The sequence below is a fragment of the Dendrobates tinctorius genome, unplaced genomic scaffold (genome assembly GCF_039654945.1).
Source record: "Dendrobates tinctorius isolate UK_male_01 unplaced genomic scaffold, ASM3965494v1 ptg000166l, whole genome shotgun sequence".
In the NCBI taxonomy this organism is placed as follows: Eukaryota; Metazoa; Chordata; class Amphibia; order Anura; family Dendrobatidae; genus Dendrobates; species Dendrobates tinctorius.
Window position 1 is genome coordinate 14,442,152 of NW_027361833.1, and position 27,847 is coordinate 14,469,998.

Here is a 27,847-nt window from a genome sequence, read left to right on the forward strand (position 1 = left end):
GCTAGTGTGAAACTAGCATTATAGCTTCTAACTACATCTGAGTCCAGTTTAAAAGATTAGAAAGGATTGTACAAATATGCGAAAGACTGTTAGGCTATGTGCACACGTAGCGGAACTCTCACGGAAGTTACCGCGAGAATTCCGGAATTCCATTCCACGGGAAAAATCACATTTTAAATTCCCGTGATTTTCCCGCGGAAAAACTAGCAATTTGCAAGCGTAATTAGCTTGCAGAATGCTAGCGTTTTCCAAGCAATCTGAAGCATCGCTTGGAGAACTGATTGACAGGTTGGTCACACTCATCAAACATAGTGTTTGACGAGTGTGACCAACTTTTTACTACTGAGGCTGCCTATGCAGCATCAGTAGTAAAAGATAAAATGTAAAAAATAATAAAAAAAAAAAAATATATTGTTATTCTCACCTTCCGGCGTCCCGCGCAGCCTTCCCGCCTCTCTCCACGCTCCCGGTCCCAGTAATCCCTTGCGCGAATGACCGCGAGACGTCGCGCTCCCGCGACGTCATCACGAATGACCACGGGACATCGCGCTCCCGCGAGATCTCGACGTCATCGCAGTCATTCTCGCAAAGGATTACTGGGACCGGGAGCATGGAGAGAGGCGGGAAGGCTGCGCGGGACGCCGGAAGGTGAGAATAACAATATTTTTTTATTTTAATTCTATTTTTTACAGGGATATGGTACCCACAGCCTGGAGGACAGTCTCCTCTCCTCCTGTACCGTGGGTACCATCCACAAATGTTCTACTTACTTTTCGCATGGTGGGAACAGCCACATGCGGGAAGTAAGCGGAACAAAGCAATCCTATGGGTGCGGGATCGCCGCGATTCCGCTAAATTAATGAGCATGCGGCATTTTTTACCGCAAAGTGATTCCGGAGAAAAAACCGCAGCATTAGCACAGCACTGAGGAATCCATAGGATTGCATGGGATGCTTATGTTTCGCGTTTTTGCGGCAAAATTGCGTGTTTAAAACCGCCGCGAAAACAACGCGACGTGTGAACTCAGCTTTAAACGAGATGGAACAAAAATTCTTGACACAAAAAGTTCCCTGTAAAACTCATCGACCAATGCCAAAAATCTTGTCTGATTGGGGTGGATAGAAATAAAGGGAAAAGGATTCCCTTTGTACAGGAAGTCAAACATTTATCCTTTTAGCTGTTGTCCTAACTTTAGGAACAAATTGATAACGTTTGATCACAACCATAAAAAAAATCTGTCCAACATTTTTTACTCAGAAACTAGTCAATTTTTTTACAATGTTTACAACAAAATAAATTCTCAAGGGGGATAAAGTATGTCATGCCCCTATCTAGACAGGTAATTCCCATTACAGTTATTTGTGTCAACAAGTGTCTGCATAGTCTCTCATGTGTTGGGGACACCACCCATCAGGTGCAAGACTACATCTTGGACCTAGAGGGCTCAACTGCAAGTTTTTAGTAATCTATTTAGCTACTATCTATTTTTTCTCTACCCTTCACAAATCGTTAATCTCTTAGGCTGTATGCACTTGTTGCAGATTTGGTGCGTTTTTTCCTTGCAGATTTTGTAGATAAACGTGAGGCAATCCTGATGACAGAAAAGTGAATGAGAAACCTGAATTGTCATGAACATGTTGCTTATTTTTGACTTGCAGATTTGGTGCAGAAAATCTCCAGCATGTCAAATTTCTGTGCGATTTTGCCCTGCATCTTTCACGATTGACTTCACACAAATCAATTAAAAACACACATCTTTTCAGCTGCGTTTTCCCTGCCAAGAGATGCATGTGCAAATACCCTTAGGGCGCCGTCACACATAGCAACACACCAGCGATCCCGACAACTATATGAACTTGTCAGGATCGCTGGTGTGTCGCTACATGATCGCTGGTGAGCTGCCAAACAGGCAGATCTCAGCAGCGATCAGGACAGCGACACGCGGGTAACAAGCGACGCACGTCGCTTCGTTACCCGCAATGTACGTTAAGATACCAGTGCACTGGTGCAGGGAGCTGGTAACAAAAGTAAACATCGGGTTTCTAACCACCGCGCGACGCTTAGAAACCCACTGTTTACCTTGGTTACCAGCTCCCTGCACCAGCGCGCTGGTATCTAACGTACACATCGGGTTTCTAAACGCGGCGCTTAGAAACCCAATGTTTACCTTGGTTACCAGCTCCAGCTCGCTGATTGCTGGTCTCCCGCCTGCCACACGAAGCGATGTGTGCTGGCCAGCGGGAGACCAACGATCAAAAAAATGTCCAGGCCATTCGAGCACGATCAGCGATATCAGCGAACGGCCCCCCTGCTGGGTAAGTGTCACACACAGCGATATCTCTGGTGAGATCGCTGTTGCGTCACAAAGCTTGTGACTCAGCAGCGATCTCGCTAGTGATCTCGCTGTGTGTGACAGGGGCTTTATAGGGCCACCAGATTGTCTTATCTGACATTTACTATATTGGTATATATCTCCATTCTGTCACATCACTTTTATCTTTGTTCTTTTTCACCATTTTCTCCAACTTTATGTTCTAAGTTCTCTCATTTCTATTATGTCTCTTATGTCAGGTTTCCCTTTTTCCTGTGTTTGCTACACATTCTCCTATCTCCTGTCATTTGTTAGTTTTTGAGCCCCTGTTAGTATGTTTACTGCTCCAATGGATATCTCCTATATCTGTCCCTAACCTCATCAACTTTATACATAGTAGTGACACTTCTGGAATAAACGGGAAAACTTTTATGTGGATCTTCATAAACCTTACACTCTGTTCTCTACTAGTGATGCTATTTCCAGAAGTAATAGACTCTCCTTATCAACTCATTACAATTTTTACAGCCCAAGTACAAAAAATTAGGCTCCAAACTTGTGTTTTTTAAAAAAGGAATGCCACATATCCCTCAACTATCACATTGCAACAGCAAATTACTGCTATATCACAAGCGCCGATACTGAATATCTCCCTTATTTTACCTCTTATCATGCATACAGGTATTCTTTTATTTATTTCAATATATATTTTTTCTCACATGTCCTTGGATCCTTCCGAATGTGATACATTTAACCAAGTGGATATCATGAGATTTGTAGCCCATGTTTAGCCAAAACAATACCCATACCTTTATTTTAATATTTTTTATTTTCTTCCTTTGTATTGCAGGATAACAATATTGTACTGAGTACTGTTACGGCACAAATGTGATTGTCAGAGTTATGTGTTTGTTCTAGAGTTACCTTGTCTGTCTCGGAGTGTAATTATATTTTGCTTCTGCAGATTAGAGATAATTTCCTCCATACCACTAATTAATTGGCTTAAAGAATTATATTATGCATGGTTATTTAATGCATACTGCTTCTTACAAATGTCCTTTTTTTCCCTCTTTTTCAATTGATTATAATATGTGATGAAGGTCCGATTACACAAGACCGAACTGTCATATGGATGACTTTACATTGCTAACTGAAATATACAATATATCCTTAAAGGAGTTGCAAGTACTTAATACACCTGAGTCTTCTCCAGACACCAGTGTCTATGTACATATGGCTGCTTAGTACAAACCATATCTCTAAGCTGCTGTTAACTGAGCTGCTAAAGATAAATTGTAAAGAGTGAAATCAGAGTAACAAAACAGTAACAACTCAACAAAATTGACATGGAAATTTTGTATTTAGCCTTAAATGTCCCATTGTTTTTTTCTTCACCACACGAGGATGACGTATAAAAAAAATACCACTCTGAAGTCATGCTCCTGAGAACCTCTTGAACCATGGAGGGTCCAGTAAGTAAAGGGGTAGTTGTACAGAGCTCAGGTCAAAACAGAGGATTAGTCAGATGAGGTGGAACAAAAATCAGTAGTAAGAAGCCAGAGAGGAGGACAATAATCGATTGTCGAAACCCGGAATATGACACAAAACACGGTCAAAGAGAAATTCATAGTACACGATAGGTAGTAATCAAAAGAGCCAGGAAAGGTTTACACCTAAAGTACCAGGTGTCTGCTAGGATCATGTTTTAATAGCACCCATGGATGTCATCGAGAGGTGATGAGAACTGAACTGTGACCCAAAAGTGCAGGATTTGTGATCCAGAACCTTTGAGCTGGCAGCGTGCTAAAAAGGCACTGAGAGAAAAAAATGTTACACAAATGTCTAATGTCTGGAAGTACCCAGGACAAGGCGGTGTTCGACTGAGTAATATTAAGTACCTGTGCCTTTATCCTAATGCAGATTTAGCCAATGGTCCGCATTGTCCTGTGGCTATAGACTGCAGCTGTCTACTATGCCACGGCACCATATGGCATCATTCAGCACTCTTATTTAGTCTCTGATATTGTATTTATAAAAATCTTCCCATATCGGGTTTTGCCACAGTGCCTCCACAGACAATGATCTGATCCTTCTATAAAAACTATTTTAACTCAGCTGAAAAGTATAACTAAGAATATAGCTTGTAACACCACATGTAGGTGTTTTACATTTGCACTTTTTACTTTATAGACATGGTGACTTATTAGATGCATATTAAACACCTTCTGCCATCACGTAATAATGCTGATCATCAAAAGAATTTAAAATGTTAACGTTGTGAACTATACATTCAGTATATAGAATATGGAGGCTAATTATTCCCTTTTAAGTTGGTTTTTTAACAACTTCATCTTTATCTGCCATGTAGAGCAATTTTATTTTGTATGTAATTGAAAATATCAAAAGCACTAAAATTGTTTATTACAATGAATAATTTGTTTGTATTCATTTTATTGTCTGTGATTTGGCAGTATTTGGTTGAAAAGATAAATTAGAACATTGATATTTCGCTTCCTGTGTTTAGTCTATAATGTGGGTTTACATATTCATTTGTGGATTTTCCTATTCCCACAGTTCTCTGCACACGATCATTTCCCTTACTCAGTGTCATCATGTTCTCTCTTCGACACACAAAGACCGAGAACTATGACATAACCACTAGTTTTCGAGCAGCAGATGTCAAGCACTGCTCATGAATTGTAGCGCCACTCACAGTGAGCTGCACACCGCACAGTCATCGCTCAGTGCATACTGATCGGCGACTGCAATCACAAGCGGACACTGACTGACAACCAACTGTAATGCCGAGCCGGCTGAAATTCAGAGCCGGGGGTGCGGTTATAGCCATCACTCAGTAAATGACTGAAAGCACAAGGCTGCCAGGAGGATTAAAGTTAATTTACTAAAGGAAACACGGTAGCTTCAGACTGCTATTAACCAGCAGATTAACTCCATATCTGCAGTATAATAGCGTTTTTTTTAACATGACACGTTCCCTTTAACCCCTTAGTGACTGAGTCAAATGTAACCTTAATAACCAGGCAAAATTTTTGAAATTTAACCAGCGTCACTTCATGTTGTAACAAGTCTGGAAAGCTTCAACGTATTTCAGTGAATCTGAGACTGTTTTTTCATGACGTATTGTACTTTATATTAGTGATAAATTTAGGTCAATATGTTTTGCGCTTATTTGGGAAAATATTGAAATGTTGGCATACATTTTGAAAAGTTCGCAATTTTCAAACGTTAAATCTTTATATCCTTAAACCATGTAGTCATGCTGCACAAAATAATAATTAACATTTATGTATACTTTTACTTTTTAGTTGTACTTTATAATTGTTTCTTTAGGGACCTATTCAGATTTAAATAGACTTTGTGAGATCCATATATTGGAAAGTCTCCAAAAGAGATACACCACAGACCTCTGTATGGACAAACAGCAGGGCTTGGAAGGGAAGGAGCACCACTTGAATTTTTTAACACAAATTTGGCTGAAATAGATTGCAGGCTCCATGTTGCATTTGTACGACCCCCTAAGGCACATAAATAGAAGAAAAATCCCACAAGTGACCTCAATTTGGAAACTATACCCCTAAAGGATTTTTTCCAGGGGTATAATGAGAAATTTGAACTCACAGGTGCTATATAGAATTTGATAGCATTAGGTCATCGTATTGAACATTTTCATTTTTTTCATGATAATGTTGATTTAGCCCCAAATTTTTCATTTTAAGAGGTAACATGAAAAAGCGCACTACACAGCTTGTTACCTTCTTTCTGCTGAGTATGGCAATACCCCACATGTAGTTAAAAAGTTATTATAGCGCCATTTATTCCATGGCACTTTACATGTGAGGAGGGGTATACATAATAAAAACAAGTACAGTAATAGAAGTCACGACTGGTACAGGAGGAGAGAGGACCCTGCCCGTGTGGGCTCACAATCTACAAGGGATGGGTGAGGATACAGTAGGTAAGGGTAGAGCTGGTCGTGCAGCGGTTTGGACACATGGCAGAGCTCAGAAGGGAATATGTGACATTTGGTATTTGGAAAGTAAATTTTGCTGGATTAGAGTGCAGACATCATGTCTCTTTTGCAGAGTCCCTGAGGTACCAAAACAGAAGAACCCCCACAAGTAACCCCATTTTGGAAACTAGACCCCATAAAGAAATTCAACTAGGAGGGTGGTGAGCTAGTTGAACTCGTAGGTGCTTCACAGAACTTTTTAAAATGTGGATATGAAAACAAAAATAAATTTTTTTTCTGCTAAAATGTTGTTTTAGCCCCAAATTTGTAATTTACATAAAGGATAATAGGAAAAATGGACCCCCATAATTTGTTACACAATTTCTTTTCTGTTTGGGCACGTGGCAGGGCTTGGAAAGGAAAATTGCATTTGCAGAGCACCTGACATGCCAAAACAGCAATGTGTGACCTCATTTTGGAAACTTTATAACAATTAGCTATAAAAACAAAAAAATATATATATTTTTCCTCCAAAATTTAGCAACAAATGTATAATTTCCATGTGGGGCAATAGGAGAAAATGGACCCCATAGTTTATTTTGCAATTTTTACTGAACATGACAGCACCCCATATGTGGTTGTACACTACTGCCTGAGCACACAACATGGAATGGACAGAAAGGAGTGCTACATGGGTTTTAGAATGGATGGGAAGGAGTGCCACTTGGCTTTTAGAATGGATGGAAAGGAGTGCCACATGGCTTTTAGACGGATGGAAAGGAGTGCCACATGGCTTTTAGAACGGATGGGAAGGAGTGCTACATGGCTTTTAGAAAGGCTGGGAGGGAGTGCTACATGGCTTTTAGAACGTAGATTCCATATGAACAGATTGTGAGCTCTATTAGCCCAGCCCCTGATGTGCCAAAACAGCAGAAACCCCCCACAAGTAGCCCCATTTTGGAAACTAGAGCCCTCAAGGAATTAATCTAGGGGTGTAGTAAGCATTTACAGCCTACAGATGGTTCACAAAACTGTATCACATTTGGATGTGAAAGCAAAAAATTACATTTTTCCACTAAAATACTGTTTTAGGACCAAATTTGTAATTTCCACAAGGGGTAATACTTTGCTATGCAATTTTTAACGAAGATGTCAGTACCCCATACGTGATTGAACACTTCTATTTGAGCACACGGCACTGATTGGATGTGAAAGAGCTTTACTTGGCTTTTAGAACACAGATTACGTTTGAATAGATTGTGGGCTCCTTTAGCTGAAACACTGAGGTCACCACATCAGCAGAAACCCCTCAGGTGACCCCATATATGTATCTTCATAAACCTTCAAAAAGAGCCTGAAGACCCCCCTCTTCCGACAAGCCTATAACTTGCAGTAACCAACGATCGACCAAACCGCTGCATGACCAGCTCTACCCTCGCCTACTGTATTTTCACCCATCCCATGTAGATTGTGAGCCTTCGTGGGCAGGGTCCTCTCTCCTCCTGTACCAGTTATGACTTGTATTGTTTAACATTATTGTACTTGTTTTTATGTATACCCCTCCTTACATGTAAAGCGCCATGGAATAAATGGCGCTATAACAATAAATAATAATAATAATAATCTTCACTGCGTAAGGATTTAATCTGCATGTGTACTGAGTATTTTGAAATCACAAGTACAATTTCCTAACATTGGGATGTGAAAATATAACATTTTAGTGGTAATAATGTAATTTTTGTATTTGCTGCAAATTTGTCAGTTACACAAGGGATAATAGGTGAAACAGTAGAATATCTATTCTTTTGGATTAGCCTAACTAAAAGAAAAGCTGGAACGACAATCAGCACAATAATGCCTTTTCCGATTTACAAGGGAAAAGGTAAAAACAGGATTTGCTCACCTGGTGTGGTTGAAAGATTCACAACCCCTTTGTTTGCTTATCTGAACAGGCTTCTGCAGATCCACCGTAAATGATAGAATGTAAACTTGTTGATAAAGTGGATTTAAATCTGTGCTGTCAGGGATCCAATACATGATGAGAGGCCAAAAAATGTATGGATGCGTTTTTCATTTGTCACCTCGTTTTGAGGTATTCATAGCGCTTCATCTGGACAAACCATAATGATGGCTTCATTGTGGTTTGTCCTGCTGAAGAGGTATGAATATCTCGAAACGTGTAGACAAATAAAAAACGCATCCATACTTTTTTCGTCTCTCATCATATATTGGATCTCTGGCAGTGCGGACTAACATCCACTTTATCTATAAATTTTCATCCTTTGAATTAGCCTAGTCAAAGTCCAAACTTGACAATACTAATGATGTGGTACAACATAAAATCAGCAGTTCATGGGTGCAGCAAGTGCCCGTGCTAAATTTGACCAGTAATTTTGTGCTGCCAGACTCATGATTTGATGTCAGGTTTTATGGTCTGTAATGGATTTAGTGGCGGGGATGCAAGAAGGCTGGGTTAGAGGTCACAAGTATGGTGCTCATCTCCTGTGCAATGACCCCTGCACTGGTCACAGTACCTAGAGCAATCTCTCATAATAGTCGATGAACATTCCTATTCCTATGGCACATGCGGATGCTATAATGTATACAGTATATCTGAATGCTGTTATCAGCAGCTCCCATGAGCATGTATAGAAAAATAAAAATTGTAACATGATGAAAATCAGATTAGCAGAAAATAAATGTACATCACTATCTAGTTTTCATTTGTTATATATATATATATATATATATATATATATATATATATATATATATATATATATATAAGATACATTTAACAAATAATAATTAGTATTACAAATGGTTTATAAGAAACATAATTAAGCACCAAAAACAGGAGCAATCCACACATTTACCTTTGGGAATGGTGATCTGACAACCCAAATCAAAATCTTGCTGCAGACGATAAAAGGCAACTTCCTGCAGACGGGCACGCTCCAGTTCAGAAAGACTTTGTATGGGAACCGATTTCAGACGGACAGTTCGGCCAGACATACTGTTCCATGTAAAATCACCCTATTGGCAAACAAAGAAAATATATATTGTTTAATATCTTAATAAGCACTAAAGTGATTAAAAGCATTTGAAACTATTGCAAAATAGGAGCAACATATATTAAAACCCTGCAAATTTATTTACACTGTATATGACCAACCAAACCTTATGTATGATCGTGTATCAATATAAAAGGTTCCCGCTTGCGTATCATTTATGCCCCCAAGTCTGCACAGGTGCCCAGATTAAAGAATAAAGTGTCCTTTAAACATATACTGAGTCAGTTTTTACAGTTGGACTCCGCAGAAGACAGTAGCATATGTTGCGGCTTCCTTTCCACGGTATACAACCACAAATACTCGGGTACTATACTTTTCATGGTATGCAAACACCAGATGTGTGACTGGGTCTAAATGTGTATGTGTAAACATAGCATGTCATAACCGCTAACATTCCTAACATCTCGGACTGAATTTTTTTTAATTCATGTATATTTGAAATGTTATTCTTTTGTACATGAATAAGAATCATTGCCCTTGTGCATCTGCACAGGCCAAATATGTCGCAATTTTTAATACAAACAAAATATAAAATATTGCAACAGTAGCAGTTTGCAATATATTTGACATTTGATACTTGTAAAACAAAACTGTTTATCAATCTGAGTAATTACATTCCAGACGCAGAATTTCTTAAAGAAGCACTCTTCCCATTAAACTTTTTATCCTCCTAATATATTCCAATCATCATATTTATATAGAACTGTGTACTTACAATTGTTCATTTTGCCTTTCTACCCAGCTAATTTGTTTCTTTTCTCTTTTTCTCTGCTCTATGTAGAAACCGGAAATCTCTTGTCCATGCATTTATGAGTCTGCTCTTTAACTCCTGACCCACCTGCTCCTCCTTCCCCCTGCCAGGGACTTTTGCAGTGAGCCATGACTCAAGCAAGGGAAATTGACCTCCTGTTTGTACGTAGAGCTTAAGAGCTTAGAAGGATTCAGCTGCTCCGTATTTAATCACGTGATATCATAGATCTAATGGGAAAGAGAAAAATTAGCTGGACAGAAAGGCACAATGAGCAATTGTAAGTTCACAGTGGTATGTAATATGATTGCAATATATTAAGAGGATAAACATTTCGATGGGAGTGCTTCTTTAACTGTTTACTGTGTGCTGAGCTTCTCTGCTCCTATATCCCCATACTCAGGCAAGAGCAATTACTAAGCATTAAACGGCAATGCAGAATAGTGTTTGGGAGAAACAAAATTAGGTCATAAAGTAATATATTTTGCACAAGTACATTACTTTTGTAGGGTTTCGAGAATGAAAACAGTTTATCTTTAATTTCTCTTATCAACCTGTAACTTGGGCATACTGTTAAAGAGGAACTGAACATTTTTCAAACTCAATGCTGAAAGGCTGTTTCAACTGACTTGTTCATGCACTTAGACTTGGACCTGCAGACCTACTCTATCAGTTATCCGCGTGAACGTCTCTTCTCTCTTTCTTTCTTTTTTTTTTTTTGAAGTAGTGAAAAAACATTAGTAATTTTTTTTTTTTTAATCATTTGTCGCCATTTTCTGAGACCCATAACATCATCATTTTTTCGGGATATGAGGCTTATTTTTTGCGCCCTGAGCTGACATTTTTGCAGATACTGATTTTGGGGTAAGTACAATATTTTGAACATTTCGTATTGCATTTTATTGTAATGTTGCAGTGGCCAAAAAAGCGTAATTCTGGCGCTTTTAATTTTTCTTCCTTTTCACCATTTACAGATAGGATTAATTTAATTTATATTTATTGATATAGCAAACTTTTGCGAACACATCAATACCAATTATGTTTACTTTTTTTTTACTGTTTTGTTTTTTCCATAAGTCAAAAGGGTGATATAATCTGGTAATTTTTTTTTTTATTTTTAAAAACACTTTTTTCACGTTTTACTGGATTTAATAGTCCCCTTAGGGCAGGGTTCCCCAACTCCAGTCCTCAAGGCACACCAACAGGTAATGTTTTCAGGATTTCCCTTGTATTGTACAGGCGATGCAATTATCACCTGGGCAATACTAAGGAAATCTTGAAAACATGACCTGTTGGTGGGCCTTGAGGACTGGAGTTGGGGAGCCCTGCCTTAGGGGACTTGAAACTGCAATCATTTGATCACTTGTCCACAGCACTTCTATGTATAGATCTTTATCTTTTCTGAACGCCAGCCAGGGCTGAATTTCAAAGGAGGATCATAATGACTGGCATTGGGGTAATCAACAGACCCCCATCTGTCATGACAACCCTTTGGCACCCCACGATCATGTCACGGGTGCGCTGATAGTGTGGAAAGACTGTACCCCCCTGCCGGCGCTTGTTCAATGCTTCACTCTACCCGTGGTTATAAAAGGCACGTGATGGCTGCTTAAATTAGCCATCACGTGCGAGGAAAGAGGCGGGTTTTACTTGTATATCAAAAGTCACAAAGACGTTAATACGGCTTAATTTTGTAGCACCAGAACCTAGTGCATTTGTATAGAGACTTTAATAAAATGTTTTTGGGAAAATGGAGGAAGGCTTCAGTTCACTTTTGTTCCCTAAAACATCCCCACTGGAAGTAATTCTGGAACACATGAGTTGGTCACTATGTTACAGAATGTAATATACATTACTTAAATATTCTGTGTAATGCATGCTAAAATTTATTTTTCTTAACATCTTACATACAGGCAAAATTTTCTTTAAAAATAAACTCAAAACCTTAATGTAAGCAGTGAAACAGACCATTTTGTTTAAGTGTTTAGATAAAGTATGATGACTTGCCAGAATTGGGATTGAGATGAGACCCACAATACATGAAAATTATTATAGTCTGGCACAAGAGATGTTAGAAGCTAGAGGCCTCTATGCACATATATAATGTGTCTACAGAAAGGAATACATTTCCTGTGGTTAATGGAAGAATAACATTCTTGAACTATGCCCATGTTTTCATATTGTTGGACATTTTAGAAATCTGTGAAAGCATATTCTGCATGGTAAAAAGTCAGACTGTTTATTCGAGTCTTCAGAATGTCCTGCAACCTACAAAATTCGCACCTACTAGAAGTAATCTTAACATGAAAACATAGCTTAAACCTCAAAGTACAAGCTATGCAGTAGGACAAATGAGAGCACAAAATATTCTTTCATGAATTATGTTGTCCTGCCAAATGTAGGAATAGATTCCATTACTGTGTATAAAACATTGAGTTCAGAGGAATCAAGAAGTGTGGACTATACTTGGGCAAAGTCAACCAGAAATCAAACAAAAAAAAAAAAAGATATCACATATCTTTGGGGCAAGAGGCATGCAATCATATTACTGTGTAATGACTAGAGTTGATTAATTTTTTGGAGTGGAATTGTATTTACATTGAATTTTACCAAAATTTGTATTCTGAAGAATATAATTATTTTTGCAGTTTGCCCAGCACAAATTCAGCAAAGTGCGTTCAGCTGCAGCCACGCGTTTCAGAACCATAAAGATCTAAGCAAACAGTTAAAAAAAAAAAAAAATGATACCTCACCACCCACCATTCCATACCATCAAGGACTATTCATCGAATCAATGTCATAGATCTATTCAGAAATTTAATCCAATGCATTAATTGAAGTGGCCAAAGATGATGGATAAAGGGGAAAAGAAGAGGCATGGAAGACCAGACAGGAGGCTGCCTGCAGGACAGGTGAGCAGTGGGGTAATTGATTTTTTTATTTTTAGTTACAATCTACATTTATTATGCACTCAGGTCTTGAACATTGAATTTGGGTAGAGAGATTTTTGTGTGTGTGTATGTATGTATGTATGTCCGGGATTGCCATCCACACCATCGCAGCTACAGCCACAAAATTTAGCACAGTCACACGTCTGGACCCCGAGAGTGTCCTAGGCTATGTTGTGAGGTTAAATTTTAACCCCGCGCATTCCAATTCACCAAACAATTTTGCCCCTATCTACATAATGGGGAAAAAGTGTGTGTGTATCAAGCCCCGCCCCTCATGTCATAATGGTTGCCATGGCGACACTGATGTCATCATAGCTTGCAAGCCCCGCCCCTCATGATGTCATAATGGTTGCCATGGCGACACTGATGTCATCATAGCTTGCAAGCCCCGCCGCTCATTATGATGTCATAATGGTTGACTATGGGATGGAGGATGTGTGATGGGTATATGGGCACAGGACTATGGGATGGAGGATGTGTGATGGGTATATGGGCACTGGACTATGGGATGGAGGATATGTATGACGGGTATATGGGCACAGGCCTATGGGATGGAGGATGTGTGATGGGTATATGGGCACTGGACTATGGGATGGAGGATGTGTGATAGGTATATGGGCACTGGACTATGGGATGGAGGATATGTATGACGGGTATATGGGCAGGGGACGGCGGATATGTATGATGGGTATATGGGCACGGGACTATGGGATGGAAGATATGTATGACAGGTATATGGGCATGGGACTATGAGATGAAGGATGTGTGATGGGTATATGGGCACTCGACTGTGGGATGGCGAATATGGATAATGGGTATATAGGCATGGGACTATGGGATGGAGGATGTGTGATGCGTATATGGGCATGGGATGGAGGATGTGTGATGGGTATATGGGCACTCGACTATGGGATGGCGAATATGTATGATGGGTATATGGGCACGGGCCTATGGGATGGTGCATATGTATGATGGGTATATGGGCACGGGACTATGGGATGGAGGATAATTATAATTTGCTATAACTAACCACAGTTAGTTACTATGCCCGGGCAGCGCCAGGCTCTTCAGCTAGTTGCTTAAAAAATGTACATTGAAGCAGCTAAGACTACACACATGGTCAGACATAGACTCACTTTACAATTAAACAAATGTTCTAATGAATACGAAAAGATTCCGAACTTGGATTAGAGTGTGTCATTATGGAAAACACTACACGTTTTTTCTACTTTTATTTATCCAGCCGTATGAGCCAAAAACTCTTCGCATGTACAGAAGATGATTTGCTAGACAATATTCCAGATACCATTTGATACCCTCTAATATTCCAATAATGCAGAATTTTATAGGACCATTGATTTAAGTCTTTGTTCACATCTGTGCTAGGAGTCCTAAAAGAACAGAAAAATGGAACTCACTCATGGAATGGTTTCATTACACAAGGGACAATCCAAAGGACCTATCTGAAAGAATTGGTGATGAGCATTTCTAAAGGAGCATCCAACACATATGTGAACCAAGTCCTAAAAAAAAAATATTATTTCAATCCACATATTGGTTGTGCTAAGATGAATATAACATGTTCAATAAAATATTTACGGTATATATTTCATTTTTCAGGCAACATATGATAGCAAAAACAATTATTTTCCTAAAATGATGGTGAACCATTGAAGACTATACCCATACCCCCTTGCAGGTTCTTAAAACATTTATTCATCTGTATATAAAAAAGGAAACAAAGATAAGATATGGTAAATTGTAGAAAAACGTTGAGTTTCAAAATGGACACTCTATTATTTATTATGCACTACGTATATACCTCCATCATATTCCGCAGCACTTTACAGACATCATCATCACCATCCCCTTTGGGGCTCACAATCTAAATTTCTATCAGTATGTCTTTGGAGTGTGGGAGGAAACCGGAGGAAACTCAGGCAAACACGGGGAGAACAAAAACTCCTGGCAGATGTTGTCCTTGGTGAACCTACAAGGCTAACCACTGAACCCCCCGTGCTGCCCTATATTCCATGTAGGTTTTCTCGCTCTGTTTGATTAGGAGGGATGTTCGTGATGCTTGTGAAACTGTAAGCAAATGGCAATTGGAAAAAAAACATTTTCCATCAGAAAAAAAAAATGAACTTGAAAGCGCTGTGAACCTTTTCCATGACAACATGAGATTTAGGTCATACATGAAGCTAATGAAACATCAATAATTAAAACAATATTAACAGCCAGAGCCTAAAGCTAAAAGTAGAGCAAATTATTAAAGTTAAACATAGACTGCATATTTCTCATTGTATATACGGTAACTCCTGATTAGCAATATTTTGCCAGATTAATGGTCCAGATGTGAGATTATACTAATGTTCTAGCACATGATTTATATATTCAGGTGTTTATTTGTAGAGCAAGGCAACAATACTCGTATATAACTAATAATAAAACAGAAAATCCCAAATACATCATTAGAAGCCAGGGGGGTGACGTGGAATCACATTACCAACCCAGACTGAATGCACCAGCTCCAATAAACTGAGAAAAACATGAGAAAAACAGCCAATGTCCTCAAAATAGAGTAAAAATGTCAAATTTATTAATAATAATAATCTTTATTTTTATATAGCGCTAACATATTCCGCAGCGCTTTACAGTTTGCAATATCAATCAATATATAATAGCAAAAATACATGTGTCATGTAGGATACCAGTGAAAAATACAAGAAAGACTAACCCCATCCTCTCTAATACCTCAAAAAATATAACCCCACATAATTGTAATAGAATGGAATTAAATAATGAAGAGGTAAACATGGAAGCACAATGGTGAACCAGTATATAATACTAATAAATATCAGCAGCCATAGTCATATGAGTTCCACAATGGGAACTTTATTGCACAGTGTCCCAAAAATCTGATATCATGGTAAAGGAGTAAGTAAAAAGAGCACCAAAGCTTACCAAAAGGAGGAAAGGAGAGGGAGCAGGAGATGTGGTGCGCCTCGACGCACATTTCGCAGGAAACACAGGGCTGCTTTCTCAAGGAGATGTAACGAGCTTCCCAACAGGCTCTTCATCTTGGCATTAGGGGCACCATAACACCTAAGGGCCTGAATGAATCCCTGAGTTTTGCCCCATTTCTGTAGTGTCCCTATAATTTCCTTTTGCGTCCTTTTTTCTCCTGCCCCCTTCATTCTACCCTCCTACCCCTTCACAACATTGTTTGGCTCCGTTTTTCTCCTGTTTTCTCATAAGTAATAATAAGTATGGAGCAGATACATATTCAATGAGAGACATCTCAGAAGCCACATTTGGAGTCACATAATTAAAAAGGATAGGAAAAGATCTCCCAATATTGTCAGCACGATTTTTAAATTTTATCTTTTTGCCTTGAAAACACTCTGAGGGACCATTATTATTTCTTATAGGAATAAGAGGTGCTGTCTACTTACTGAAACTTTAAACGTTGGTAACCTGGTACTTAAAGGGGTGATTCAAAGGAAAAGCATTTTTCTCCTAGCTCCCGTTCTATTTAGTCCCATAATCCAAACTATTTTCTAATATACTTGCTTTAAAAATGTCATATTATTCCCTAACTACACAATGTAACTGCTTTTACATTTTTTTTTCTACTTCCTGTCTGAATTTGATTCTTTTGATTATCACTAGTGAATGCTGCATTACTCAAATGAAGCATCATCAGGGGGCACAGTCTGTGGTCGTATTCTTAGGGTACCGTTTCACATAGCAACGCACCAACAATCCCAACAATGATACGACCTGGTAAGGATCGCTGGTGCGTCGCTACATGGTCGCTAGTAAGCTGCCAAACAGGCAGATCTCTTCAACCACGCAGTAATCCGATGGCGATCCGTATAACGACCTCAGCGGTCGTTGGGACCTTGTCACACAGCAGTTATTCTGACAACTCCCGCCTGCGTCCCTGAGTTCTGTGTTGCCAACGAGGTTGCTCGTCGGCGTTAAACACAGCGATGCATGCTGGCCAGCGGGACGCTAACGGTGAAAAAATGGCCCAGGACATTCTAGCACGATGAGCGATATCCAGCTGGGGGGCCGGTCGCTGCTATGTGTCACATGTAGCGAGATCACTGGCGAGATCGCTGCTGCGTCACAAAATTGGTGACGCTTCAGCCATCTCGCTAGCAATCTCGCTATGTGAGAAGGGGCCTTTAGCCCCTGCTCCCTCCCTGAAATGGAGGTGTCATCAATCAGACAAGTAGGAAGAAAAATACAAAAGCTATTAGATAGCATAGTTGGGGAATAGTAGAATTTTTTTAAAGCAAATATATTAGAAAATAGCTTAGAATTGTGGGACTAAATAGACAGGGAGTTAGGAGAAAAATGCTTTGCCTTTGGACTACCCCTTTAAATGTAATTATATGTTGCAAGTAATGTCACCTTCAGTTTTTATCAAGAATCTACAAGATAATAATCTATGCAGATGCCTACTAAATACATAGAGGTTGTCCACTTTATTTGTGGAAAATTAAATAAGGAAAAAGCATACTTACCTCCTGGACCATTGTCGCTCCTCTGATTTGAGCATTGTGTCCACTTGCAATCTCATAAAATTATTTATGTCATGTGAGCGCTGAATCGGCTACCGATGGGCTGCATCCTTCAGAATCCAGCAGCGCTCACCTGACAAAGCACTTGGAGTGGAACAAATGACGGAAGGTAAATATGTTATTTTCCTTTTATACTGAGCACAGAGGAGGCATTCAATAGGGAACATTCAGTAGTGTACAACGCCTTTAAGAATACAGAGTGCATACGACATGGCATATCTATAGCAACCCTCAGACAGCAAGGACCAGATCCAGCACTGACAAAAAGTGATTGAAGATGCAGAAGCTAATGTTTTAGCTCTAGAATTAGCTGTAATACCAAGGGCACATCAAGATATCATTAGCTCATGCCTTACTCATTCCAATACCTATGTCTATGTTCGGATGAGCTCAGGAATTTATTATGTGTTTTCTTATTTATCTCGACTCCTATGTGTGTTTCTTAGGAGGTAAGTTTGTGCTGGAGGAATTGTTTGCCTGCAATCAAAGCAATTATTTTTAAATTCAATTTTAATTTTTTGCAAAACCGCCAATTGCCCTGAAAAGAGTTGTGCAACTTTCCAAGGTCACCTGACTCCTCCTTCAGAAGGCAGTGAGACACCACATGTCACCAGTGTCACATGTGGTGACATTTACACACGTAGACCCATTCAAATATACGGGTCTGCGCACGTTAGTGTTTCCACAGACTTTGTGTCCGTGTGCAAAACACGTTGTCATGTGCAATATGAACCGAAATATGACCCACACACGTGCACACTGATGACACGTGTCACCAGTGTGACACGTAGCAGCGTCTGGTGAAAAATAACACAATTAGTGCTGTACCCAGGCGCCGGGTGCTGAATCCAGCTATCATCATTGTTTTCTGGTTTCCCTTCGATCAGCGCAACCAGGCGACGCTGCTGAGAGTTGGAGTCAGCCCCCGCCGTCTATGTTGGAGTCAGTGTTTTTGGCTGTCTCTCCCTATGGCTAAACTGTGATGTACTTTCACTAAGCAGACTGACTAAAAATGGCTGCTGCATTCCTTGCTTTGCTTTTATGCTGCCTATGATCATCACTGATTGTTGGCTGTGCTATATCATATATGATCGCTGCAAGGCATTATGGGAAGCCCTCCCAAGTTAATATGAGCTTTCTCAGATTAATACAATCTTCTGCAATGTACAAAATGGCAGCAACGAGTTTATGCAATTCTCACAAATCAAATCGCTAATTATTTGCTAGGCTCGGAAATTTTCTAAAAATTTGACATGAATTTGCATTAAATTAATTTGCTCATTTGAGCGGCACGGTGGCTCAGTGGTTAGCACTGCAGCCTTGCAGTCCTGAGTTCAAATTCCACCAAGGACAACATCTACAAGGAGCTTGTATGTTCTCCCAGTGTTTGCATGGGTTTCCTCCGGGTTCTCTGGTTTCCTCCCACATTCCAAAGACAGTGATAGGGAATTTAGATTGTGAGCCCCATCGGGGACAGTGCCGATAATGTCTGTAAAGCGCTGTGGAATTAATGGTGCTATATAAATGAGTAAAATAAATAAATACATTTCTAGCTGCAATGTATTAACCTGGTACCAGAGGTGTATCAACCTTCATCCACATTTACTCATTTTCATGTGGAAACCTCTCAAGTAATTTTGATGAACCCTGCTGTTCCAGGACCAGGTGCTATTGGATAGCATTTATGTAATGAATTACAATATAGTTTATTCCATTGTTAAACAGTAACAAATTAACATAAATAGTCAATTTCTCGTTTATCCAGGTATTTTACTACTAATCAATAGAACTATCCATTCTTCCATTATCTTTAATTAATAAGCCTATTTTCGAAATGATCTTTCGAACCTAGGAAGATACTACAGGGTAACCTATGTAGTGCACCTTTGATCTATGGAACAATCATACCGTGGAAGGAAACATAATATCTCTCTGTTTTACTCCTTTTAAGTTCTAGTAGACACATTTGGCAGTTGGAAACAGATGAAAACCGGATCCACATTTCAGATATGTTGTAACACTGCCATGTGTGTAGAATACCATGACACTGACATCACAAGATCAAAAGCAGGTCTAAGGTCAAATGTGCATTAATATTTATTATGGATTGCAGATGAGCAGTATTTCGAACTACTTAAAGAAGGCAAAATCAATGTCTAAAAATAAGACTGATGTTGAAAATCATATACGATACAGTGTTTATATTAAAACAAAGAATGGTTTATTAAGCCATTTTCAGACAACAGTCCCCAGTGATTTATACCCAACAATTACACTGATATTCACATGCTCTGTAGAACTAGTGGTATTCAATTCAGTAAATTCAGTAGACAACCATTCATTCTAAAGAAAGTTGTGCATTGCTTGGCTTCTTTCAGTAGTGCATAAGAACACTAATGGAGAGGAACCCTGTGCCACATCAGCTGAGGTGTCTTGCTTGGAAAAATAATATAAACTATTTCCTGACACAAAGTCGTCCAAATAACTATTCTATCATCTTTACTGTAAATAACCTGGTCTGTTTAAAGATGACCTGTCACCATGTCATAAGTAGCCAGGTTTTGCTTTTATTTTGATCCCAAAGCTCCCCTGAATATTTCATATTTTTTGTTTTGTAAATCCACCATACAGTCGGAGGAATATGGGCTTTAATATTCAGTGCATATTTTGATGGGCTTTACTGGAGGGGAGTGGCTCAAAGGGTAATAATGCAGAGGAGCCTTAAGACTAACCCCCAGAGAACCCGGGTCTTCAGATTCATTATTATATACATATACTTGTGAAACTTCCATGATTAGCTCACCTGCCACATACACACATATGGTTATATGTATGCACATGAATGTATGTATCATATAGTTTTGTTTTTTTTAAAGGTGTCTGTCTTTTGGTGCTTGCTTTATTTATTTTGAATATACATATTCTTAATGAATCCATACAATAAAATTTAACTTTTTAAATGATTCTTGTGTTTTGTTTTGTCCTCAGCACAATCTTTATCTTTCTTTGCTTATTTAGTTATTTTTGTGCCACATGGGGAAGCGCTATACCTTTAGGTCAATTGAGATATATTGGTGCACAACAAAAATGGAATACTCAGGGGAGAAGAGGGAATGAAATAAAATTCTGGCCACTTTTGATCTGGTGACAGGTCTTCTTTAAAGGAGACTCTCTCTTTAAGTGCAGACCATTTTATATACAAAGGCATGATACATGATGATTAGTAATGCAAATTTTATTAAAATGCTGTAAGAAGAAAATTCTCTCTGGTGCCACCTATTGGGGTCCATAATGACAACTACCAAAGTTATAGTTTATTTTTCACATAAAAAGGTACGTTTATTTGAGCCATTTTTAAGGGTCACCATCCTCAACGTGACATGATTTATAGTAAAGTTAAACATAGACATAAGGAGAACAGTATCTGACTTGTTTGGATTGCATTTTGCATAAACCTTTAATTTATACAGCTTTATTATTTAGGCTGCAGATATTATCCATGTACTTTTCCTGTCCCCACACAATAAAAACATGGGTGGTCTAACTGTACAGATAGGACAGCGTGAATGATTTGCCCAGCAAGGGCACTTAATGTGCATCTGAGCTAACATTGTGTTTTATCCTTAAATATTTGGTAAGAGAAGGTAGGGCAAAGTCAACCATAGTCAGAGGGGACTGAAATTCTGCAGCTAAAGAGTTAATTTGGATGTTTGGAAATTAATAAAGATGGGTGAAATTTTTCGAGTGGAAATTAATTCTACAACAATCCATATACTCTAGATTTTTTTTTTCAATTTGCTCCGAGTGAATAATTCAAAATAGCAATCAGTTCTTCCCGCTATTTTGCTAAATGGTAGAGGGCCATTAAAAGGATAAAAAGCAAAATATACTAATATTCACCTTGCCGCCCATCTGTCCTGACACCTTGCTGCCTTCGGGGCACGCTGCCCACCATCTAGTTATGACACACCGTGACCTCTGAGGCTTGGTTGCGGCTAGAAGTTCTGGTCTAGAGTGAAACTATAGAAGAGGCCCTGAGGACATATGGCAAGCAGAGGACACCAGAAGTAGCAGAGGTGCTGGTAGAGGTGAGAATTAGGTTTCTCTTTAAACTTTTTATGTTACATTTATAATGCTTTAGGGTCTGGAGAGACACCAGACTTAAATAAGGAACATTTGTATTAGCAGAGAATAACTTTGCTGCTAATCAAATTTAACCGTAAAATCTGTGTGATATGGTATATTTAAATTATGTCAGACCTGCTAATCTCTAGAAATGTAGAAAAGTATGCTCTAAGGTCCATTTGTGAATGAGCATAGCAGTATTCATTCACAAGCTATGTGAATAAGAGTATTAACAAGTACTGTGGGTAGTCATACTTACATAGGTTATTCAGCAGTAACATTTACATATGTACATAGGCCAGTACTTGTACTAAATCTAAAGTGACAAGGCTCTGACCTATTCCCAGTATGCAGAGAGTAACTCCCACCTAGGTATATCTGGCCACCATTAGCTGATTGCTTTACTTCTGGAAGGCTGCCAATGAATGTTATGGAAATATTTTCAGAAATATTTGGTTTATAACGTTTGCAAGATGAAGGAGTACTTCTTAATCAACAGGTCCAGATCATATACTGTACACAGGATGTCAAAAGGGAGAAGCTCCAAGCACTTTTAGTGGATTTAGGAAATACCCTATTCATATAGAACCTAAACAAGAAATTAAACTACAAATTACTACAGATTGTCCAATTCAGAACTCACATTATCTTTTAGCTTTTTTGAGAATTTACACAGAAAAGAGGTGGAGGGAAGTCCTCTGGTTACTATTAGGATTACTCTCTAGTGCAAAAATTACGGTATTTTCAGATATGTTTTGTAAAGATAGTAACAAAAAGCATTATAAACAGCAAAAAAAAATAATAAATTTAGGCTATGAACACCTTTGCATTCTTTTTTATTGCTAATTTATTTGTTCATTTGTTACTACCAAAGTTCACAATTTAGCAAACTACCTAAATAGTCGTAGCTAACATTTTCCTACTATCTAGCGGTCTGTTTTTCAAATTCTAGCACACTCGTACAATACTTTGGGCATTTTTGGACTTAAAAGTATTTACAATATCACAAATCCACAAACACATGTTCCTGGATCTTACAACTCTTTACTTTCCCCTACACTTTATGGGGGTTTTATGTGGCAGATCAACAAGGAGAGCAATCGAGTCATTAGGAGGGGCAGCTGACTGGGATTGCAGATAGGGAGGAAACCATGTCACCATTCATGAGCATTAGAAAGGGAAATCCCTCCAGTAATAATGCTGTGATGAGACATAGTGAAGACAGCAGCACCATATATACTTATACCTCAAATCCAACATGTATTACTAAGAGAATCACCCCAACATGAGAAAAGTCCAAAACTAAAAGCAAAGGGTTTATGGAAATTATCAAGAAATAAATATTGCAGCCTGAAATTTAACACAGCTTTTTAAATTAAAGGAGTTATTTTCTTCCAAGTATTATTCATCTTTCACTGCATTTTATTTAAAAAAAACAAACAAACCCAAACTGTGCTCACCTTCATGTCTGGCAGTGACAGCGGTCCTGATGTCACGTCGACAGCGCCACAACATTCTGAGCTGTCGTTCCATCTACACTGAAATGTCCCGATCAGAACAGATGATCTCACCGATGGGTGATGTAAATGTAGAGCTGCAGCCAATGCCACATACCGCGAGCAACAGTGGAGACTAACCGGTGAACCTAGTGACGGAGACTAGAGTGGTTTGCTTTTTTAAAACCAAAATACAGCAAGGGGCAAATTATATTTCAAATAGAAACAACCTCTCTAGGATAATTGTCAATATATGCTAATACCATTTTTATGTTAAAACTATCCACAGCCTTTTTAAAGAAAATGCCATTTTTGACATTTCTTTTAAAAATATTACTTTTTAATAAGACACAAATTATGCACAGAGTAATATGCCAACCTGTGCCTGCTACATATATAGCCGGCTCCAAAAATATTTTCACAGTGCCAGAATTTAGCCAGATAATCACCTTAAAGAAGCTCTCCTAGCAAAGTTTTTAACCTCTCATTATATTGCAATCATATTATATAGCACTTTGTTCTTACAATTGCTCATTTTGCCTTTCTACCCAGTGAATTATTTGCTTCACTTTTTACAGGGAGTATCTTTTCCCTGCAGAAATCATCCCCTATTCAACTTCTGACCCAGCTGCTTCGCCCATCCCTCCGCCAGGGACTGATGAGCAATACATGGAAAACTGTTTCTACAGAGAGCTTAGAAGGATTCAGCTAGTCAATTTTTAATCATGTGATCTCAGAGACTTAATGAAAAAGATAAGAATTAGCTGGGTAGAAAAGTAAAATGAGCAAAAGTGTTGAATATGGTAACTGCTAACGGAAACTCTCAGATTGTGGTCCAAAGAGGTGTCACAGTAAGTCAACAAGGCCATCATTAGGCTGAAAAGAATAAATCCACCCTGCCAGAGAAAGCACAAAGTTTAGAAGTGTCCAAATACTCATCATGATACATTCTTCTACACCTTCAAGAGAAACCTGAAGACCTACCTCTTCTGACAAGCCTACAATCCCAAGTAACTATTGCTTCACAAAACCGCTGCAAAACCAGCTCTCCACTCACCTACTGTATCCTCATCTATCCCTTATAGACTGTGAACCCTCGCGGGCAGGGTCCTCTCTCCTCCAGTATCAGTTGGTTACTCATTTTGTTCAAGATTATTGTACTTGTTTTTTGTTATGTTCACCCGTTTTCACATGTAAAGCACTATGAAATAAATGACCCTATAGTAATAGATAATAATAAATACTTCTTAAAATGAAAGCAATAAAACAGTTACAACACATTCAAGGGTTGCCTGTTTGTTAGACAACCCTTGCAGGTATTGCAGCTGTTGAACAGCCGTGAGACATACAGCTGCGGTGACATGAACATATTTTTCGAGCATGTCGAAGTCACTCAGTTAGCACACGAGTATGCTCTGATAACACCTTACCCTAACAGGTTCACTTTTCACTATTAGCCATCCATTTTTCTTTCATTTGAAAAGGTTACGTTTTCTGTTTACTGGATCATTTACAAATGGAGGAAAATGGATGGCCATTTAACGGATCCATTTTGCATAGACTTTAGTGTTAAAAAAACAGATCTAGTTGAAATCTGTTTTTTCAAGTGGTCAAAAGAATTGTGTCGGCCCAGCCTTTTTGTAAACGGATTGCTGCTGGATCAGTTCTCATAGATCTTTACTGGACATGTGAACACAAGCCTTATATGCCTCATCATTTACTAATCTGAATAGCAGATCCTGTGTTATCTCAGGTATCTACTTATTACATACACTTCCGTGCTGAATATACCACTTAATCATACTGCTAGATGAAGAATGGGAGTACATTCCTCCTGTAGTAAGCAATAAGCGCTATCAGTATTTTTTTTTTCCCATATAATACTTTTTAAACTCTCTTAAATGTAGATTACGGTAATCAAAGTTTCCAATTATCAAAACTAATTCACTCCCAGAGGCACAAGATTTATTAGCAATGCTAGACATGCTGTAGATTGTATTAGTCTTGTGGTTGCGAGATGTGTGTGGTCCTAACAATTCTACAGCTATGAGATCATAGCACCGTAATTGTAAAACGGAGCGCTGCATAAAAGATGGCCAGAGCTTTCTTTCCATAATGTCCATAGTAAACTCTTTAGTCAGAGAGATCAGCCCACAGTGTTCCTGAGGTTGGTTGTTCTTTGATGATAATTTAATTGGTATTGTAAACCAATGAGTTCAACCTGAGTGCAATGTACACCATGCAGTACAGATACTGCTAAGCATTAAGAATGTTCTTTGAAAAGAAACACTCTCTCTTACTAGAGCCAAGACTCATCAATCCTATACTTACACCTTACTTTACCCTTGTAGAAACTTTGTTCTATTATTTTATTTTGTAATTGTGCAGGGACATGTTACACTGTGTTTCTGCACAATTTAGAGGAACGGTAATTTTTTTCTTAAAAAAAATTCTTTGAGCACTATTAGCAATTTGTAAATAAATTAAATGGAATGTACTTTGTATTCAGTTTTATTTTTAACTATTACATTAAAAAATGTAAACTATTTTTTAGTTTTATATTTTAATTGGACACACACATTTTCTTCTTGTATGGAAAGTGCATCAAAATGTGAATGTCTTATGACAGCTGCAATCAAAAAGAGTTAAAGCGAATCTGTTAGCAGGTTTTTACTACCACCTCTGAAAACAGCACAATGTAGAGTAAAAGACTCTGATTACAGGGATGTATGACTTTGTTTACTAGGTGCAGCAGTTGTGGTACAATCAGAGTTTTTAGATGTAGCATCAAAAGGCTAATCCCACCCACACTCCCAACTAGCAGCTTCCTGTGTACATTGTATATTGACAGTAAGCTGCTAATCAGTGCTAGGGGTGTGGTTGGACCAGAACTCAAGAGCTTGCCTAGTCCAGCAGTGATAATCTCCTGCTTATAAAACACTTATTGTATTGAAACAACAGCACCCAGCCTAATAAGTGACACATCGCTGAAATCTGTCTCTCAGCTCCTTCCTCATGTGCAGCCCTCAGATTACATAGTTAATAGGCAAAAAAACTAAAGTTACCAGGAAGAGGCAGAGTGCAGTTCTTGCTAAAGATTGACAAGGGAGCTGTGTGCAGGACCTTATCTGTGCACAGAAAATGAGAATTACTATTCTGCCTTTTCTGGACCCTTAACAGACTTGTCAACTTTCATTAAGTCCCTGTTTCACTGAAGATAATGAAATGACTCTGTCCTGGACTGCAAAACTCTGCATCTTTAACCCTTTAACCCCCAAGGGTGGTTTTTTACATTCATGACCAGGCCAATTTTTACAATTCTGACCACTGTCCCTTTATGAGGTAATAACTCTGAAATGCTTCCATGGATCCCAGTCATTTTTACATTGTTTTCTCGTGACATTCTGTACTTCATGTTAGTGGTAAAATTTCATTCAAATAACTTGCGTTTATTTGTGAAAAAAATGGAAATTTGGCTAAAGTTTTGAAAATTTCGCAATTTTCCAACTTTTTATGCCCTTAAATCACAGAGATATGGCACACAAAAAACTTAAAAAATAACATTTCCCACATGTTTACTTTACATCAGCACAGTTTTGGAACCAAATTTTTTTTTCGTCAGGAAGTTATAAGGGTTAAAACATTTAACTTTTTTTCACAAAAAAATTACTTCAGGTCCAATTTTTTTTATTTTACCAAGGGTAACAGAAGAAATTGGACTGCAAAAGTTATTGTGCAATTTCTCCTGAGTATGCTGATACCTGATATGTGGGGCGGAACCACTGTTTCGGCACATGGCAGAGCTCAGAAGGGAAGGAGCGCCGTTTGACTTTTTCAATGCAAAATTGGCTGGAATTCAGATCGGACGCCATGTCACGTTTGGAGAGCCCCTGATGTACCTAAACAGTGGAAACCCCCCACAAGTAACCCCATTTTGGAAACTAGACCCCCAAAGGAACTTATCTAGATATGTGGTGAGAACTTTGAACCCACAAGGGCTTCACAGAAGTTTATAATGTACAATTAAAAAATAATTTTTTCCACAAAAATGATCTTTTCACCTCCAATTTTTATTTTCCCAAGGGTAACAGGACCCTAAAAGTTATTGTGCCATTTGTCCTGAATACGTTGATACCCCATATGTGGGTGTAAATGACTATTTGGCGCATGGCAGAGCTCGGAAGGGAAGCAGCGCCATTTGACTTTTTTGGCTGGAATTGAGATCGGACACCTTGTCGCGTTTGGAAAGCCCCTGATGTACCAAAACAGTGGAAACCCCTCACAAATGACACCATTTTGGAAACTAGACCCCCCAAGAAACTTATCTAGATGTGTGGTGAGAACTTTGAACCCCCAAGGGCTTCACAGAAGTTTATAACGTACAGCCGTACAATTAAAAAATCATATTTTTTCCACAAAAATGATCTTTTCACCCCAATTTTTATTTTTCCAAGGGTATCAGGACCCTAAAAGTTATTGTGCAATTTGTCCTGAGTACGCTGATACCCCATATGTGGGGGTAAACCACTATTTGGGCGCATGGCAGAGCTCGGAAGGGAAGCAGCGCCATTTGACTTTTT

At 38.7% G+C, this 27,847-nt stretch overlaps 1 protein-coding gene across 2 annotated transcripts in view; it reads right to left on the minus strand.

Moving 5' to 3' along the window:
* The window catches only part of ARHGAP6 (Rho GTPase activating protein 6), a 420,491-nt gene that overhangs the window by 134,820 nt on the left and 257,824 nt on the right, over positions 1 to 27,847 (minus strand). For both annotated transcript variants that reach the window (XM_073550694.1, XM_073550695.1), the window contains exon 2: positions 9,158 to 9,317. In XM_073550694.1, the coding sequence (XP_073406795.1) occupies positions 9,158 to 9,317 (160 nt within the window). The remainder of the gene's footprint in view (positions 1 to 9,157; positions 9,318 to 27,847) is intronic.